The sequence below is a fragment of the Nesoenas mayeri genome, assembly GCF_963082525.1.
Source record: "Nesoenas mayeri genome assembly, chromosome: 2".
Lineage (NCBI taxonomy): Eukaryota > Metazoa > Chordata > Aves > Columbiformes > Columbidae > Nesoenas > Nesoenas mayeri.
This window is the reverse complement of record NC_137543.1, coordinates 102,631,758-102,652,109: the sequence shown is the minus strand read 5'-3', so window position 1 is coordinate 102,652,109 and position 20,352 is coordinate 102,631,758. Positions and strand designations below refer to the sequence as shown.

At 37.5% G+C, this 20,352-nt stretch overlaps 1 protein-coding gene across 1 annotated transcript in view; it reads left to right on the top strand.

Annotated features, from left to right (window-relative positions):
* SLC9A3 (solute carrier family 9 member A3) overlaps positions 1 to 17,622 on the top strand; it is a gene marked incomplete at both ends in the record, with an annotated part of 54,929 nt that extends 37,307 nt beyond the window's left edge. The window contains 10 exons of the mRNA XM_080339355.1: positions 2,524 to 2,726; positions 3,549 to 3,638; positions 4,862 to 4,932; positions 7,255 to 7,384; positions 12,048 to 12,163; positions 12,790 to 12,919; positions 13,438 to 13,614; positions 14,180 to 14,255; positions 15,939 to 16,052; positions 17,375 to 17,622. Of these exons, the coding sequence (XP_080195481.1) occupies positions 2,524 to 2,726; positions 3,549 to 3,638; positions 4,862 to 4,932; positions 7,255 to 7,384; positions 12,048 to 12,163; positions 12,790 to 12,919; positions 13,438 to 13,614; positions 14,180 to 14,255; positions 15,939 to 16,052; positions 17,375 to 17,622 (1,355 nt within the window). The remainder of the gene's footprint in view (positions 1 to 2,523; positions 2,727 to 3,548; positions 3,639 to 4,861; positions 4,933 to 7,254; positions 7,385 to 12,047; positions 12,164 to 12,789; positions 12,920 to 13,437; positions 13,615 to 14,179; positions 14,256 to 15,938; positions 16,053 to 17,374) is intronic.
* Positions 17,623 to 20,352: the final 2,730 nt, after the last annotated feature.

The window sequence follows — 20,352 nt, the reverse complement described above, 5'->3', positions numbered from 1 at the left end:
CTGCCATCCAGCGGGACCTGGACAGGCTGGAGAGTTGGGCAGAGAATAACCTAATGAAATTTAACAAGGGAAAGTGTAGAGTCCTGCATCTGGGCAGGAACAACCCCAGGTTCCAGTATAGGTTGGGAAATTACATATTAGAGAGCAGTATAGGGGAAAGGGACCTGGGGGTCCTGGTGGACAACGGGATGACCATGAGCCAGCACTGTGCCCTTGTGGCCAGGAAGGCCAATGGCATCCTGGGGTATATTACAAGAAGGGTGGTTAGTAGATCGAGAGAGGTTCTCCTTCCCCTCTACTCCGCCCTGGTGAGACCACATCTAGAATATTGTGTCCAGTTCTGGGCCCCTCAGTTCAAGAAGGCCAGGGAACTGCTGGAGAGGGTCCAGCGTAGGGCAACAAAGATGATTAAGGGAGTGGAGCACCTCCCTTATGAAGAAAGGCTGAGGCAGCTGGGTCTCTTTAGTTTGGAGAAGAGGAGACTGAGGGGTGACCTTATTAATGTTTATAAATATATAAAGGGTGGGTGCCACAAGGATGGAGCCAGGCTCTTCTCCGTGGCAAACAATGATAGGACAAGGGGTAATGGGATCAAGCTGGGACACAAGAGGTTCCACTTAAATTTGAGAAAAAAATTCTTCTCAGTGGGGCTGACAGAGCACTGGAACAGGCTGCCCAGGGAGGTTGTGGAGTCTCCTTCTCTGGAGACTTTCAAAACCCACCTGGACATGTTCCTGTGCGACCTCACCTAGGCCTTCCTGCTCCAGCAGGAGGATTGGACTAGATGACCTTTTGAGGTCCCTTTCAATCCCAAACATACTGTGATACTGTGAATCACCCAGTGGCTAACCTTTGTTGACCCAGCATATGGTATTGGCACTGGTTCTTTATCTTGCAGCCTAACAAAATATCTGAGTCCTCTCAGCCATCTCTTTCTTTTAGCTGTTTCAATTTGTTAATAAAGAGATTGTCTTACACTAATTTCATGGCTGACTTCAGGCTTTAGACACAGTGATGTAAGACCATACATAATTACACAGTAGTTTCTCTGGCTTAAGAAAAAATTCTCAGGGACTGGTGAAAAATTGAGTAAACAAGACTGTGACAGGTAGGGATTACCTACTGTCAATTTATTTGGCTTATATAAGTTTGCAAACATTTCAAAATACTAATGATTATTTGCCCAACTATGTAGTTCTACTATTTAATCACTTTTTTTGTGAAATATCAAAGGTGCTAATTTGAAAAAAAGGCATAGAATTAAGTACTCCTAGAGAGTAGTACACATAGTTATTTGGTGTATGTACCTACACCTGGGAATAAATTAAATGGGTTTATTTACATGTTTGTCTTGAATTAATTTCAAATAAAAGGTAACACACCCTTCTAGTTATCAGTTTTCCTAGATTTTCTTCTTATTTTGTCTAAAGATGCATGGGCTGAATGAAGGGCCTAGCCCCATGTCCTCCTTTCTAAACAGTCTGTAACTATTGTTCATTTAGCCACTTCTCAGTAACTGCTGATGTGTGTGAGATATTTAAATAGGTTTTCAGTATCCTGACTTTGTCATTTTTATTCCTGGAATGAGTGGTTAATAGTCCTATAATAAGTGTGATCAATAATTGAATAGTAAATATTGTGCAGTAATAATATGCATCCATTAAAGTAATTGAGCTTAGGCATTGATAAATTTCTAAAGAACTGATGATATTGAGTCTTACATAGTTGCAGCTCTCATACCCTTGGAGGAGTCAGGTTGGTGGCATTAGTTAATTTTAAACGTTGCCTCCACCAGAGGCCTTGCTCACAGTGATATACACAAGACACCCTCCCCTTAGCACAAATTCAAAGTTCTCTAAAAAGAGAAATATCTCTTTTGCACTGGTTAACAGTCCCAGCCTGCTGCAGTGGGACACACATGCTGTGCCACTTTCAGGAGTGGTGAAGCTGTTTTCCATCTGTATGGCCTGGAGCTCTGGGAGACGTGATTTCTAGAGCTTTAGGTCTCCTACACCAGGCAGCGTCTCACCTGTTGGCCTGAAGGCAGTGTTAGAATAATTACACAACCCTCCATAAGACAATGACACAAATGTCATTTTTAGTGATTTGTAAAGAGTACCACACTTGCTCCCTATGTCAACACTGTTGCAAGCCATTTCTCTTTCTGTTAAAAGACCCTGTGCATGTCACTGACTATGGTGCTAGAAGCTGTGTTCGTTCTCAACTGTGAATTTCAAAGGTCAGCACATGTCAGAAATTCACCTGTGGTGTCTATGCCAGAAGGCAGCACTCTCAGAAGAGCTGCTAGCTCACAGAACAAGCTTCATCTAATTCCTTTGCCCAGACATAAAGGTAACAAGTGGCCCTACCCTTCTTAGCAGTGTAACAATACAGAGGGAGAAGTAGATGGTGTAGAGAGTTCATTATGAAAGCAGACTGATGATACTGTTTCTGTTACACACAGTTGGGATATGGACATTTCATAAGGGTATTCCTAGACACGCTGTCATTTCTTTTTTATAGGTGTAGTTTTACAGACATGGATTCTTAACCACTACAGAATGGTCCAGCTGGGGATAATAGACCAGGTGGTGATGTCATATGGTGGACTACGTGGAGCAGTTGCTTTTGCTCTGGTTGTACTTCTGGATGCCAACAAAGTGAAAGAGAAAAACTTGTTTGTCAGCACAACTATCATTGTTGTGTTTTTTACTGTTATTTTCCAGGTAATTCAACTTCTTAAGTATGTTTCTTGCAAGAAGAAGGAGTCCCCAAAAGTACTGAATGGTTAAAGCAGTTCTCAGCTGAAGGTTGCATATTGTTTCACTGAACTGAAAGCATAATTGAGTTCGTAATTTTAGTAGCAAAGATCCTATTTTATGTTTTCATACGGCATCACAAGGGACAAAACACAATTACCTCTGTGCTAAAAAATGTTCCATCTTAGCTGCTTGGTATTAATAGTGCTCAAGCTAATATCTGATTAAATATCCTTCACCTCATGTGAATAACTACAGGGAACAGTCCTTTTTATGGGCAAATACAGTCATTAAGCTAATCTAACTTAGCCTAAGTCCTTGTTTCATAATGTAATACTAAGCAGTGGGATAAGAAACTATTTAGTATCCAAGCAAAACGGCACTTTCTGGATGAAAAAAGAAACAACATTAAATTAAATAGAGATATGCCAGTATATATCAGCTTAGATTTTTTTCTCAAATTTATTATAGAAAGTTTAATTGTGGTCACAAACTACTGATATGTGCAGAAACTGCCACATTCAATGGTACAGGAAACACTTTAAAGACTTCCACTACCATATTTTTCTTAAAGAAGATATGTTTTATTCACTGATTGGTGTATTTTTAAAGCTTTTTAACAGGAGTTGAGGGTACTGCATTATTTTATCTTCTAAATGTGACAGAGATCCACTGAGGAAGTATGAGAAATATAACGGTCAAAAATGCTCTATTTGTCTTTAACAATAACCAGCTGGAGGGAAACCTAAGATAATGCCTAAGTACTGACTATCATGTTTCAATCCTTAGGGACTGACTATCAAGCCTTTGGTACAGTGGCTGAAAGTGAAGAAAACTGAACACAGAGAGCCAAAACTGAATGAGAAACTTCATGGCAGAGTAAGATATTTTTAAACAAAACTGCGATATCTTTTGGATTTTCACAGAGTGCCTTAAGAGAAAAAAAAATACAATGGAGAAAGTTTCTTTTTGGAAGGGAGGGGAGAATCAAATTTCAAGTGCAAAATCCTTCAAGCATTTCAAAAGTTATCTGTAGTTTGCAATTTGTCTTTGGGTTGAGTCATGTGAAGGAATACTCAACTGAAGGTTCTGATCTTTCACTTGAGAATTAAATGGGGCTGACAGTTCTGGGGAAACAGCATAGGTGGAATATGTTTCTTTCTCTTCATCTACAAGAGGAGAACATTTGATTGAAGAGCACTAGGGTAAAGCATGTGGACGTAGGTTTATTTTTCCTTCTTAAATATTGTTTATTTATTGAAAAGATATGAAAGCAGGCTTTGTAGCTTATATGTTGCATAGAAAGGTAGTCTGCTGCCCAGTGCAGATGTTAATTACATACTGAAATTCCAGATTCATGGTAATAGTTTAATTCAGTGTGAATGCTATGGAGGTTTTCTGAATATCATTTTCTCCACTTCCATGTCAGATATCTCCTGAGGCAGTAATTAATATCATATTCAGGAATAATGAGTATCACCCATGTTGTTCTAAACCTAGCATGCTCTAGACTCTGTAGTAATCACTCCAATGTTCAGAGTGAAATATACAGAAAAAGACTGTATTCTACCTGCAACTGTTTTGGTTTGAATTAAGATTTATAAACCTCAGGATTTCTATCAGCCATCTACTATACCCAGTAGGGGATTTTGCCCTAGACATCGAAAGAATAGTGCCTACTTTTACTCTGAAAGAAATACGGATTCCTAAAACATCTAAAAAGAAACACTAGGGAAAATTTTCAACTTATTTTATCACTGACACTAATAGTGGGTGATGTACTTCATAGGGCAGAAAGGGAGACGGTAAAATGAGTTGATAAAAGGAGCCTTAAAACTGAATGTTAAAATAGGTGCTTAAATTGCTGAGACCTTTGTAATTCAAGAATAGTTAGTGAATTTGTAAAGAACATGTTAGAAATATCAGGACCTTTGAAGAAAAGCATATAGTAGTCAGTATTTCTGTAAATGGGAAGAAAATCTGCTTAGCAACAAGAAAATTATTCTGCATAGTCGCCTGGTCTAACATGACATAAACAGAGTTATTTTCTAAATATGTTTTTTATTTCTGTAAACATATTAATTCCAAATTCACTTTCCTAGGCCTTTGATCACATTCTTTCTGCTATAGAAGACATTTCTGGACAAATAGGACATAATTATCTGAGAGACAAGTAAGTAGTAACTAACTTGGAATGTTGAAATACTGCTAGGAAATCTTATCTGTAAATTATGACTTTTCAAGCCTGTGAATTTAAGGACAGCAAGGATGTCAAATGTAGTTTACAAGGTTATATACTGAAAATACTGGAAATATAGCAAATATGAAAATAGTTTATTTTTCCCCCTACACTGGAATTTATTATTTTTCTTCCACAGTTCAGATTAGGCTCTTGCAAATGTCTGAGTTCACATCCAGGGATCAGCTTCTCTCAAGGTTTTAGGATTGTCCATTTTCACAAGATTTACCCTAAAATGTTCATATTGGTCTTCCTATGTAATAGTGCATTTAATGAATATTATTTGTGTGTGGAGACACTAAAAAACTCAATTATGGCAATGCTAGTTGTTTATCCTATTTCTACAAAGGATGGGTTCAACACCTGAAAGTGGCGGCATAGGGTGCCTTGAAATTACTTGCATAGTTTAAGTATTTTAGTTTGAAATCAATAATGATAACTATGGGTCATTTCCATCCCCCTCTGTTTATAGTTGATTCATCTTGAGAGAAGCAGAATTATTCAGCTGAAAGATATAGACATCATTTGCTTTAAAGTACATGTGAAGAGTTACCATAATGATGGGCAGACTTCCATAATCTAGATGAATAAATGTGGAAAAAAAAAAACCCAAAACAAAACAAAACAAAAAACCAAACCAAACCAACAAAAAAACCCACCAACCAGAAAAACTCTTAAATCTGCATATCTTTAAGAGTTTATTTAAGGTTAGGCAGTTCCCTCCCTGAAGTTAGGTCATTTCATAGGTGCAGACAGTCACAGTTCTGACCTGCTAATGTCCTGCTGACTCAACATGTCGGTTCCAATCCAAAAGCCATATGGTTGTGTCAGCTTTCTGCAAAGGACTCTCCTAACCCTTGCTGAGAAGCTGAGTATATTAGCTTAGGTTTAGCATTATGCTCATATAACTATACAACTCACAGGCTGGAGCTAGATTATATCCAAACTCAAGCAGTTGCTCACCTGTCTCTACCCACTTACAGGGACAGTCTCCTTCATTTCGTTTTGCTCTTTGTTCATTTATGCAGTGAAGAATTTTCATGAGGTTTCTCAAATAGAACATCCTTTTCCTTTTGGTCTAGAATTTTTTTTTCTTTTTGGTGATTAATTTCAGCAGGCTAAAATACAGGGGAATATATGCCTAGTTTTGAAATACTGCTTTGAACATGGGGCTAAATATTTTTAAATCTCAGATTAGAGTTTGACTTACATGTCAGAAGATAATTTCCCTGAGTAACAAGAGAAGGAGTAGATTAATGTAGACTCATGGTTGAGTGTGTGGTTTGAATGACTAATGTATTTTGAAAGAGACCACTCTAAGTCTGCATCTTTTGGACTATATGTACATCAAAATGCTGCTTCCTCAAAGAAATGCCAGACCCAAGCATCCTCACTGATGTGGTTAGGTGTGGCAGCCTCAATTAGAGGCTGCTTCTCAGATGACCTGGCTAGAGAAGAGGAATAGTTATCAATTCTGTGAATAATGTGTAACAACAAAAAGGTTTCAACAACTTGAATAAAAAGTCATAAACTTAAAATAGCCATTGGCCAAGATGGATAGAATCACTTTGAATAGTAGTCTCCAAAGTTGCCTCATGCCCTTTAGAGAAAATCTTGAGGAAGGCAGATGAGAGCAAAGCAGCCTTTATCTTCTGGAGCCTAAATATTAAATGGCAGATATCCTGCTATCAGACAAGCTTGGAAGTGTAAATCACAGAAAATATACATCACTTCTCTCCCCCACAGTATGTAGATGTCATGAATAAGGCCCTCTAGAAGTGCTTTTGGAAGGGCACTGTTGTTGTGAACTGATTTTCTAGGCTGGCTCTTCTACTATACAACTAGGGAAAAGCAGATTCCCTTCCAAAGCAGAAAAGAAGATTAAACTTCTAGAATGAAGCTATTAGATATAACAATGCATCATCAGAAGTAGAAAAATAAGGTAGCACAATCTCCCAGAGTATAAAGTGATTCTGGAATGGGATACTGTAATCACAGCACTCTTGCTGTTGTAGTAGCGTTTGGCAAGTTAACCTATTAAATGCTTTGTGACAGCTGCATCACTCTGTAGCAGGCTTTTCCTTAACTTTCTTTAAATGCTAATTGAAAGCTCCAAAACACAAATTCCTCACATTGCTGTGTTTACCATTTTTTCAAAAGTGCTTAACTCACAAAAATATCATTTATGCTAAACTAAAAAATGCTGTGAAACTAAAATTGCTTGTTGCCATTAACACAGTTTCTTTAAATTATCAGGTGGACCAATTTTGATAGGAAATTCCTCAGTAAAGTACTGATGAGAAGGTCTGCTCAAAAATCAAGAGACCAGATCCTTAATGTTTTCCATGAACTCAACTTGAAGGATGCAATTAGCTATGTGGCTGAGGTACTTATGAACACTTGTTGACATACAGGGTCACTGATGTTTTGTGGTTTTTGTTTGTTTTTTTTTTGTCTTTGTCTTTGCTTTTTTTTTTTGTTTTAATTTGTGATATAACCTAAAGTTGATATATTGCAAGAGATATTTAAAAGACAACTATTTTCACTTCTGCTCTGCTCTTTTTTTTCTAAATGTGTTTTGAGTCTCTGTCACCTGTTTGAGTGGCTGTAGTTGACAGTATAATGCCTGATTCTCAAGTATGAATATATTTTACTTATGTCAGTCTGTTAGATTTACCAAATAACTGTCTCTCTATATTCATTGTATGAAAAAAAAAAAAAAACTGTAATACCAAAGGGATCAGGCAAGCTACTGTCTTTCTAAACGTGTCAACAGAGTCTGGGTCCTGTAGAACAGTGGCTGTATGTGATGAGAAATCTGATTTGAAAAAGCTCACTTTCAAATGCTGTGGATATATGATCCAAGTAGTGGACTTCTATAATCTCATTCTGCCAGATCACAGTTATAGAATAAAAATCAGGAAGGGTAACTTTAGCTCAATGGAATCATAACACTCATACTTCAAAAGCTGAGGTTAAAGTGATACACTACAGATATCAAGTGCAATCACAGCATTGTAAAGTTAGAGAAACTTAAGACCTCCAATATAAGAAATTTTTGAAGTTACAGAATGGAAGGAAGTTATCAGCCTTCTGCAGGAGTACTATTCCCAGACTGGAGCAATGTTAACAGATTGTATAAGAATTTGTGATTTTCCTCAGTGTGAAACTGGCCACCTTAGTTCAAATCACCAGAAACGTGCAGTGTTCGTATATTGTAGAGGATTATTTTAAATTGAGTATTTTAAATAGTGATCTTTGAAGTTATCATCTTTCTGTGCCCGTAATCTCCAAGTAAACTCATTTTCACAGCTAGGTGGAGATAACTGCTAATTTATTTAATTAAAATAAACACTATTTCTAGGACTGATACTACTAATCTTTTTTTTTGGAAAATGAGTTGTATCCAGGCAGACTCTTCCAACGAAACACAGAATTACAAAGATAGTATTCAGAAAATAAAATGAAATTAGGAAATTATGTTAGTGTGAAAAATGGGGAGTGGTTCACAATACAAGCAAAGACTTCCATTTCAGATTTTGTAAATTACCCATTCAGTTTTGAGACCATTTGAACTCAAGAACTAATTTTATTTCTCATGGTGTTTTCCGGTTTGTACCTCAGAGAAAGAAAGCTAGATAATGACTTTGATACTGATGACGATGAGAATCATGTTCAGATTCACTGCTGAACCTGTTCAGTAGGTTCATGACAGTATTTATTCTCTTTAACAGATGCAAAGGGCTCTATAGATCACTAAGCTCTATAGATTTAGGCCCAGAATCTTTACCAAAGAATGTCCTGAATCTCATATAGTAATGTCAGATTAAATTTAAGTTATTAATTTTTTATGAGACCTACCTTTTTCATTGTACCTTAGTTACAGTTCATAATACAAGGAAATTGACTTTTGCTACCCTAGTCTAAATACTATCTGCATATATTGTACCTTGCAGAGAAATTCTATTGGCAAATGTCTACTGATCTGATAATAATAGACATAGAAATTAAAAGTTTTCCAGATTCTACAAAAGACTTGCAACATAGTTCCTTCCAGTGGAAATTAGTTATGTTAATATGCCTGATTAGTCATGTTTTGTGAATCCTGAAGTCACTACAACTTTCTCACATTAATTTTTGCTTTGGTGTTACACTGCTTTAACTACTTTTCCTTGACTTCTGAAATAAATATTTAAGATAAACATCTATGACTTACAAACTGACATAGAAATTGAAGCCGTTTCTTCCAGGAAGAGTGAAGTTCTGCCTCCCCCAGTTACTCTTTTCTCCCTTTAAACTGAGGAGTTAAAAAAGTATTTTGTAATTTTTTCTTTTTTTCAGCTCTGCTGTTATGCTGCATTTGTACAATAAACAAGAGCTTGAAAGAGTTCAGTCAGAAACTAAATAAATTCCTTACAGTTGAGAGTGGAGAGCCTAAACCAGGCAAAATGAAAATAATCCAGAGCAAGTGAATACAAGCAACTTAAAATACTTACAGGTCATAACTTCTGACCAAAATTCCTCCACTGATGATATGATATGATATGATATGATATGATATGATATGATATGATGTATGTATGAAGCATTAAACTTGATTTGAAAAGAAAGTCAGATGCACTTAAGAAAATGGACAGGATGATGCTGACCCAGAATTTTTATTTTCTTCTCGGAAGTTTTCTGCCCACAGAGGCCAGACTGCGCTTCTTAATGCCACTGATCTGATCCAAAACATACTACTGTAACATGTGTGAGTCTACCACAGTAAAAGGAAACATCTGCTTCATTTGGTCTATGAATATGAAATGTAACATGGAGCCAATACAGTTAGAGTTGGAGAAAGGTAGACAAAATGTCTTTCAGTATTCTGCAAGGGAGATGTTTTTTCTTGGTGTACTTTTTATTACAGTTTAAAATGTAGACACCTGCTACATGATTTCTTTCTGCTGTGATTCAGAATCATAGATGGGTCCAGCCTATGTTACCACAATGTCACTCAACAACTGTCTTTCATCATACCAGGAGACCTGCTTGGTTAAATAGGGAACTGCTGAGCAAACTCAAGTGCAAGAGGAGAGTTTACAGGTCATGGAAGGAAGGGCTGGCCACTTGGGAAGAATATAACGCTGTTGTCAGAGGATGCAGGAAGGCAACTAGGAAAGCTAAGGCCTCTTTGGAATCAAACCTTGCGAGGGGAGCCAAAGCCAACAGAAAGAGCTTCTTCAAATACATGGCAGATAAAACTAACGCCAGAGGCAATGTAGGCCCACTGACGAACTAAGTGGGTGCCCTGGTGATAGAAGATACAGAGAAGGCAGAGTTACTGAATGCCTTCTTTGTCACTGTCTACTCTGCTGGAAGCTGTTTTGAGGAGCCCCATACCACTGAGGCCTCAGAGGAAGTCAGGACAATGGACGAGTCTGCCTTGGTTGATGAGGACTGGGTTAGGGACCAGTTGAGCAATCTGGACATCCATAAATCCATGGGTCCTGATGGGATGCATCCACGGGTGCTGAGGGAACTGGATGAAGTCATTGTTAGGCCTCTCTCCATCATTTTTGCCAAGTCGTGCAAAACAGGAGAGGTGCCTGAGGACTAGAGGAAAGCAAATGTCATTCCAGTCTTCAAAAAGGGCAAGAAGGAAGACCTAGGTAACTATAGACCAGCCAGCCCCACCTCTATTCCTGGAAAGGTGTTGGAACAACTTATCCTTTGTGCCATCTCTAGGCATATCAAGGATGAGAGGGTCATTAGGTGCAGTCAACATGGCTTCGCCAAGGGGAAGTCATGCTTAACCAACCTCATAGCCTTTTATGAGGACATAACAACAGGGACAGATGATGGCAAAGCAGTGGATGTGGTCTATCTTGATTTCAGTAAAGCATTTGACGCCGTCTTCCACAGCATCTTTGCTGCTAAACTGAGGGAGTGTAGACTGGATGATTGGGAAGTGAGGTGGACTGTGAACTGGCTGAAGGAAAGAAGCCAGAGAGTTGTGGTCAATGAGGCAGAGTCTAGTTGGAGGCCTGTATCTAGTGGAGTCCCCCAAGGGTCGGTACTGGGTCCAGTACTATTCAATATATTCATCAATGTCTTGGATGAGGGAATAGAGTGCACTCTCAGCAAGTTTGCTGATGACACCAAACTGGGAGGAGTGGCTGACACGCCAGAAGGCTGTGCTGCCATCTAGCGAGAGCTGGACAGGCTGGAGAGTTGGGTGTGGAAAAATTTAATGAAGTATAACCAGGGCAAGTGTCTTGAGTCTTGCATCTGGGCAAGAACAACCCCAGGTACCAGCATAAGTTTGGGAATGACCTGTTGGAGAGCAGTGTAGGGGAAAGGGACCTGCGAGTCCTGATGGACAGCAGGATGACCATGAGCAGGATGACCACTGTGCCTTTATGGCCAAGAAGGCCAATGACATCCTGGGGTGTATTAGAAGGGGTGTGGTTAGTAGGTCGAGAGAACTGAAAGTAAATGTCACCTCTTCAGTACCTCATCTCTTTATGCCATAACCAGTTTCAAATAGTCTTGTAGACTTCTACCACCACTTAGCATTTGCAGCTTCCAGTCTGGTCGAGAACAAGAAAGTAAGTGTTGTACATTTGAAAACACTGCTGTTAGTGCAGTGATATGCTGACTCATAAAAATCTGCATAGATATCTGTATGTACTTGGTTTGCAATGTGGTGCAAAGTAAAAGGTTCATCCCTGAAAGGGTCTGTGAAGAGAAAGGAGTTTGACTACAAAAAGGCAAGGAAATAATTTCCAAACAGTTTAAGAGCTAAGAATTCACTTACCTCCTCAAAATCAATTTACAAGTGTGGAATAGTTTTTCTCCTAGCTTTGTTCACTGGGATAAGGTCACTCAATGTAAAGAAATCATAACATGAAAAAATGGTTTGTATTCATTACCTAAATATACCTTATCATCGCCTGTTTCTTGTGCCATTTGCATACAGCAGCCTCACAAATTATCCACATTTTCTGATACACATTTTGCCCAAGGTGTTTACAATCGTAATATGTCTTGTTTCTTCTTGTGGCCAGGGAGAACGTAGAGGTTCCTTGGCATTTATACGTTCTCCAAGTACAGACAACATGGTAAATGTGGATTTCAGCACCCCACGCCCAAGTACTGTGGAAAGTTCTGTCTCTTATTTACTGTAAGTTACGTAGACTGATTGTGGGGGGGTTTGATGTGGGTTTTTTCATGTTTTATCTGAGGAAACGGAAACAGTGTTATAAATTTTGAAAAATGCAAATTACAGGGGTTTCATTCACTACTTTTTTGAAATTCAGTTAATGTTTTCTCCCACATAAAATATACAGTTATATAGTTGCATTTTACACACAAACAAGTTTTTGCAGTAAAGGCTGGTAAGATGAAGTGAACATTCATGTTAGCATTGCTTCATGGGCCTTTTGTTTACCAGCTGCTATAGACAGAGCTAGATGTCATTTCTGTGTCTGGTTCAGAAAAACCCAGGAGAGATGCAAGCAAAAAAATTGCTCCTTCCCTAACTCTTCCATGATTCTTTCAACAAACAGACCATGTGTCTTGTAAACTGAGGAAATTAATGCACACACCTGAAGGACAAAAAACAATAACTGTTTCACATTTCTCATTAGATATTTGCTCATTCATTTTCATTTAGCCAATTTTGACTTTTCCTTTTTTTTTTTTTAAATCTTCATTTTTCCTTATCTTTTCCCCTTATCCTGTTTTTTCTTCCTTTTCAGTGACTACTGGTTTTTAAACCTACTGTATATATATTTTATTCTTCTTCAGGAGGGACAAAACTGGACCAGTTTGCCTTGACATGCAAGCTTTAGAGCAGAGGAGGAAAAGTATCCGGGATACAGAAGACACCATTGCTCATCACACCCTACAGCAATACCTGTATAAACCCAGGCAGGAGGTGAGTACATGGGACTGTTTTCCAATGTAAAACTAGGAGACATCAGGAAGCAAAACTTGGGAGCGAAACTCAAAAGTAAATAACCCATCAGCAAAATTTTCACCTTTGAGGAACATATGCTTTGTCTATATTCTTTCTCATTTATGATCATGCCTCTTTAACAGAACTAGTGCCTTTGATTTCACTGGGACCAGTGGAAAGCAGAACTGGGTCCATTTTAGGTTCTGAAGCAGAATTAAATTGTGTGTATCAGCTGAAGTGATTCAGACACCTCTAGGGAGAGGCTTAGTTTGAATGACAGTCACTTTTATGTACTTAAAATTCCTGGACTTATGCATGTTTTACGGTGAAGAAAGAGAAAGAAAACAGGAGTTTCATTACTGCCTTCAGACTAGTTTTTGGTTTATTCTTTTTAATGGAGTCGTTCATATTTTCATGACACTGATTGAATGCATGGATTCAGGGCTTCCAACTGTATTTCTAAATAAATGAATATTGTCTTCCCTTCCTGGCCACAGCACAAACACCTATACAGTCGACATGAGATCATGCACAGTGAAGATGAGAAACAGGACAAGGAGATTTTCCACAGAACAATGAGGAAGCGCTTAGAATCTTTCAAGAGTACCAAACTAGGAATAAACAATGCCAAGAAGCTCAATAAAATCCACAAGCGAGACCGGGGCCAAAAAAGGGTAAAATACTTTCACAAGGACCCAAAAGTAGCTGCCTATTATACATAGGGGTGGGGAGGGCAGAGAGGACTCTGAAGGGTCCTACATCCTGTATTTAGCTTTGCCCTATAGAACTTCATGAATTAAGGCCTAAGCAAGAAGAGATTAAACTGTGAGATAACTCAAGGGACATCTTCTCACATGCTGCTTTTCGCTGTGCTTTGGGTCTCTTCTTCTGGGCGAGAGATTTTCAGTCACTTGAAAACCAACAAACCTTGAGGCATGCTTCAACCCTATGGGGAGATGTTGAAGGGTAGATATATCAGGGTAATGCTACAGCATAGAGAATTCCAGAAAATTTGCATGAAACTAAGAGGGAACACACAGCATACAAAGGGCCGAAGTTCCTTTCTTTTCCTGTAGTAAGTATGTATGTAGGGGGGAAACTAATGACATCCATATTGAGTGTCAGACAAAGAGTACAACAGATTTCAGGGTTATGCTGCTGAACTCATGATTTCAAAGGATGTTACTGTCATTGCTATCTGATGATGACAGCATTTTTGGTAACTTTATTTTCTTTCAGCGAAACAGCAGTGCCATACCAAATGGAACAATATTTTCAGAAAATCCAGTACAAGATTTTACTTTGAAGGAAAAAGGTAAAAAGACTCTTAGACCAGTTTCATTATCTGTATTTTACCAGCTACACTGTCAGTAAAGCATCATTGAAAAATTCATTATATGCAACAGTGAAGCTGATACTAAAAAGGGACTTCTAGCCATAATTCAGAACTCAGTGTGGGGATCTGCTCCATTCTTAAATGCAGCATCTCAATGATTTAGAAGTTGTTTTTCCAGGCAGCTGGATGACAAACCAAATTTTAATTGGCTTTTTTACTCATCTTTTTAAAATATCACATTTAAGTGTTGAAAACAAAGAAATGCATTGGCTACAAAGTAGATGAACTTTCAGCTTGCTTTTGGATAAACTGCACAGTGCAACTTTTGCTAACATTTTTCTTTTTAATCACAGCAGAATATGTCTGCCCAGCACACCACGCCATATAAAATTAAGTAGTTGTGATGGCATTCCAATTTGAATTAAAGGTTCATTTGTTTGGAAGGGTCTAAATCAGATTGACACTAAGCAAGCACATTAGAACTTAAGGAGTGTGTAACTTTGAAAGGAACATACGGTCCAAGGCCAGCACTGATTCACCCTTCATGCACAAATCTATCAAATTAGTCAGCCTTGAAAGTGTGATCTGAAGCTGACTGGCCTAGGGGAAAAAAAAAAAAAAAAAAAAGTTTTGCATGTAAAGCCCCAAATTCCTTTATCTTGTGTTAGCCATCTTTTGGCATTAATGTCAGTCATAGCAAGATGTGATAGACATCTATATGTTTGCTATGTAATTATAAAATGTGTCGCTTAAAAAATGAAATGTGGTTCTAAAGACACTGAACTAACTTTTATTTGTGTTCTCTCCTCTGTGTACACACGCAGCCTCTTGATTTTAAAGAGAACTGAAGTCAAGTAGAGAGGGATTTATCTTTTCTCAGTAGCTCCAAGCAAAGATCTTTTTCTTTATGTATGTTCTTTGAATAATTTTCTGAGCATTATTTCTGTGACTGACAGGGGCAACACAGGCTTACTGAAGTGTAATATTCTAGAATCTTTTGCATAGGAAGAGCTTTCTGAATACTTTTAAGTGGGTCATTCAGTGCTGTCTTGTCAAAGAACTCTGTGTATCAATGTCATCCTCTACTTGGAAAAAGAAAGCTTCATTGGAAGACAGTCTTAACAAGTGGTTCAGCAGCTGTTATAAAACCAGTTCTACTGAAGCAGAAGTAGCAATGGCCTCATCAGGTTTGAAATCAGTCAGGATACTAATGCTGACCTCCATCAAATGGTGAAAATGCAGTGACTGGTCACTATATTGGAATGACATTTGTCAATCTGTGAGCATTTAAGACACAAAACACAGCAGCAACAGTGCTATGACATCATAGGTTGGTTTGTTTCAGTCCCAGGAAAGCAGACAATTCTGATAGCCAAAGCTTAGCCAGAGTGTGAAACCTCTCGCTATCATAGCACCGGATAATAATGTGAGCCACATGCCTGTATTGAGCTTCTTGATGTAATTGGTATGTAAGCTGCAAACTCTATATACATTCACATTTCAGTGCTAAAATTATTGATTAAATTTTGCCAATATATAGAGCCTTGTTACTGATGTGTTTTTGATAACTATGGCAGCATCAAAACATTATGAAATAGCATCTTCTATTGGAACTGACAAAAATCTCTAATCAAATTTGACTTTTTTCTTTTTTTTTTCCAGATTTGGAGTTTTCTGAATCAGAAGAAAATAATGATTATGAAACTTTGCATCTAGGCAAAGGAGTTGATTTCCTGGCTAATGTGACAAAGCAAAATTTCACAGATATACCTACTGGTAAAAATATTATTTACCTACAGATTTTTTTTTTTCTCAAATGTTAAAAAAAATACTAGAAATGCTGCTGATTTGGTGTGTATGTTTTGTTAATTTATGTTCTCTTAGAAAATATATTTGCTTAATATTAATTTTGACAGATAACAAGCCTTGGATGTCCAGAAGTATGGACAGCATCAACTTTGCTATTTATAGAGGTTGTGGCCATGACTGTCTAAGCCAGACCTAAACCCACTAATTATATCTAGCAACAGAAAATGTTATTTTAGAGTTTTACTGCCTCACAAGACCAGATAATACTAGTCCTTTGGAAATGTTTTCTACTTGCATTTGAAGCACTTTGTTGTGATAAATTTCATCCTGCTTCTTTCAGGCAGGATATCTCCTCTTAAACTCACAACTCCCACAGATCCTTACAGTCTCATAGATGTCACTGAAAAGGGCAGATTTGAAGCATTCCTGGAATATTCATTGGACTTGTGTTTCAGCCCTGAATAGCTCCAAAATATCAGATTGAAAGTATATCACTATAAATAACAGAAAATACATTATATGATTTATAAAGTTTGAAAATCTAGTGTTTCTCTTTAGCATTTTTGTGGTTTTGGCATGCCGTTGTATACTTCATGTGTAACATGGTACATACAGTGAAGAAAAATACTTGTATCTGTACTCTTTGGGCAGACACACTGATACAGCCTCCTCACTATTCCATGACAAATTTTATGTCTGAGAATATATAAAGACATCTATAAATCAATCCAGAAGTAAGTGGGTGGCAAGATGCAAGACCTAGGCTCATTTTTAATATCTATTTTTCTATTCGAATACTACAAATTTTATATCTAGATTAGAAGTCTTCTTGACTGTTTTGTGGCCTGCTTTAGCTGCCTCACACACATTCTTTTATGAAGTTGTGCAGTTCATGCTTTTGCAATTTTTTTCCATCTTTTGTTTCTTTTTTATGGCTTTGATTTGAATTTTCTGCAGTTATTTTTTGTTGTGCTTTATTTTGCTTAAAATTTGCTGATTTCTTCTTTTATTTATCTTTTGTCTCCAGATATCGCAAACGTAACTGAATATTGGACATAATACCAAATTTTTCTCTTTAATAAAAATCCAAAATGGCTAGCAATAACCAAGGTAGAAAGACCAACCTGTGTGTATATAGTGGTTTGTATGTTGGCTTAGTCACACATATACCAGCCTATATCAGCCTATTTTTTTCCCACTATAGTCATTCTCCTTTTAGAAAGCATCTTGCTGTATTACCAAGGAATTATTCTGATTAATTGTATTTGTCACTTGTGAACTTCTTTTAGGAATTGATAACCCAGTATTTACAGCTGATGATGATCAAAGCATCTACATGAAGTTCTCACCATGGTTATCTAGTGAAGATACTGTGGTACCATCACAAAGGGCCCGAGTCCAGATCCCATATTCTCCAAACAACTTCAGACGGCTAACTCCATTCCGACTCAGCAATAAATCAATAGATTCCTTCCTGCTAGCAGATGGTGCAGAGGACCAACCCAGAGCTTTTCTCCCAGAATCAACACATATGTAATATTTTAAAAGATATTATCACCTTTATATTTACTCAGCCTCCCTATCAACCCTGTCTACTGACAAGTAAACTTACTTTTCTGCTTTTTCTTTTCCCAGAGTACCTATTTCCTTCCTGATTTCTCCATACAACCACACATTTTCTGTTTTCTTCCAGTTTGAATAACAAAACATCTTTGCGTTTTCCTTCTGCAGAAGAACTGTCCAACTATTTGTGGGCCAATAGCTTGTTATTTTTACATCAGAGAAGGGTCCTGCTCTTTGCTTTGGCCTGAACGCTTTAAATGCCAAGAAAATGGTATTCCAAATACCAGTACACTGTGCAAACAGTTTCAAGAGGCTTCAGGTTTCTTTATTAGTCAGTTCTAGATTATAAAATTTGTACCTGAATTTCCTAATAAGAAATCAGGTAATTCTGATTCAACCCCCTTAGACAGTGATTGGTCTTTTTGAGTAACATTGTTACTACTGCCTACAGATGTAAGCAAAGTAGTCTGAAGCCTCAGAAAGACAATTCATTTGCTGGTGCCAAAGGATGGTTCACCCATAAGAGGTCACATGAGTCATTTAACCCATTGGACTCTATTGCATTCAGATATACAACAGGAGTAGCAGGGCTAGATCAGCAATAAGCTGGGCTAAGATTCATTCTTAGCATAATTAGAATACGATTTTTGATTCTGTTGTTAAGAAGCCTTGAGTCAGTTATGAACATTTGTCTTTATTCAGTGCCCAGGAAGGGAAAACGGTTCCACTGCAACAGTACAAGTACTCAATCACACTGCTGATGTCATCATCAAATGACATAAGAAATGGTTTAAAAATTAGGCATGTTTACTAGAATGCATCAGAATTCCCTTGCGCTGGTACAGGTAATTGCACAACAGACTGTGGATAAGAAGCATTCCAGTTTTGGTTAGAGATTTATCCTTAAACTGTGAGTTTATCTTAATTCAGACCTTATATGAAACCAGAAAAACGCTTAGGTTTCTGATGCAGTAAATAACTAGTTGTTTCTAATGTGTTAGAGACTTAAAATTAAATTTACCCTGGGTTTAAACAAATATCCTAGTTGCCATTTAATTCACACTTTGTGGAAATTTTCCACACCATAAAAAGCAGCCTTTGCTACTATAATCAACACAGTGAGTGCTGTAAATGAGGTGGGTCAGGCCACAGTTCAGACATCATAATTGAATAGAACATAGGGCACTCTGAGGACTATGCAGTATTCATCATGATTTCGATTTTGTGAAATCCATGATCACAAATTTATGGCCTAGTGTCCTCTGTGCACCAACAAATAAAGGAATGTGGTAAGCTGAATGTACTTCTGTAGTTGATGAAACTTTGTTCAGACAAATACCTCAGGATAAGAGTGAATGATGGAAATTTGATTTGAGAAGAGCTTCATAAAGTTTTGAAAAGAAAAAGGAAGTTCAATTTTTCTTCTGTTCTGGTTTCTGTCCCTGCAGAAGATGTGCTAGTTCAAGTGTAATTATAGGAAACACATAACTTTCTTTACTGGAGTGTCTTGTTGGTCTGTGGTTGTTCTAGTACTCAGTTCCTTATAAATACATTGTTGATTATTTTTAAATGGTGTTTTAAAATGAACACTGAATTAATTAAGGAACTGTGAATTAAATTCCAATACCCTGATTTAGAACTTGAACAATGAGCAGCATTTCAAAAGGACAACTTCTCCTTGACACTTATCCACATTGAAATTATCTTCATTATTTTCTCCCACTGAGAACTTCATCATAAAATATTGGCATATGACTTACTGACCATTTTGTTGCTAACCTTTGTTCTTTTTTCCATTTTGTTGCCTTATTTATAATGGAGTTTATTATTAGGAACTGGTATGTGTACGTGCTTGTGCAGGTATCTTTGATATATCAAAATCACTGCATTTTGACTACTATGTTTCTTAAGAAGTGTTTTGGGAAGTTAGACTTGCAAAGCTAACAAACTTTGGCCTTGATTACTCTCTGAAACAGTCCTCTGAATTACCTCTTAATAGGAGAATGATACTGAAATTTCACTTAAAGCTTTTAAAAAACAATGTAAACTGGAAGTCAGTGGTGGAAATGTGAAGTTTCTCTACACAGACTAAAGTATACAGAAAAGTGGTTGTAGGCTCTGGTCAGTAAGAAATTGACTCCCTGGTGACACCCTCTGCTACTTGATTGAAAGACCACCATTTCTTTCAAAAGTTTCTGAAAGATTTCTTTGCTGAGAATCAGGACTAAATGTTCCAAGATAAAGATACACCTTAATGACCAGATGATAGCTCCGTCTCCTAAATATCTGAAACAGGTTCATCACAAAGCCTGAACTAAGTTTTGACTGATAATCAGCAAGGATAAGAAGTTTAATAAACCTACTTTAGTCTGTCCATGATATAAATTGGGACATTGCGCTGTTTCCCAGAAAAAGAAAAAAAGCCATCTAAAAGCCGTCTTAAACCACTAACTTTCGTAATACTTTCATAAAAATAGCCAAATGCAAACCCCAACAGCCAGCATACTAGTACAGAAAGTATGTTTTACAAATTTTTCTATTTCCCTGTGCTCTCTAGGTGATATGGACCATGATGTTGAACTGACAGAATACTCCTCTTCAGATGACCAGCTAAACCAAAACCAAAGTGTTTCAGTGACTCCACTCCATTTCTTCCCATCTTGCCTCCAAATGCCTCGGGGACCAAACTATTCTTCGTTGCAAA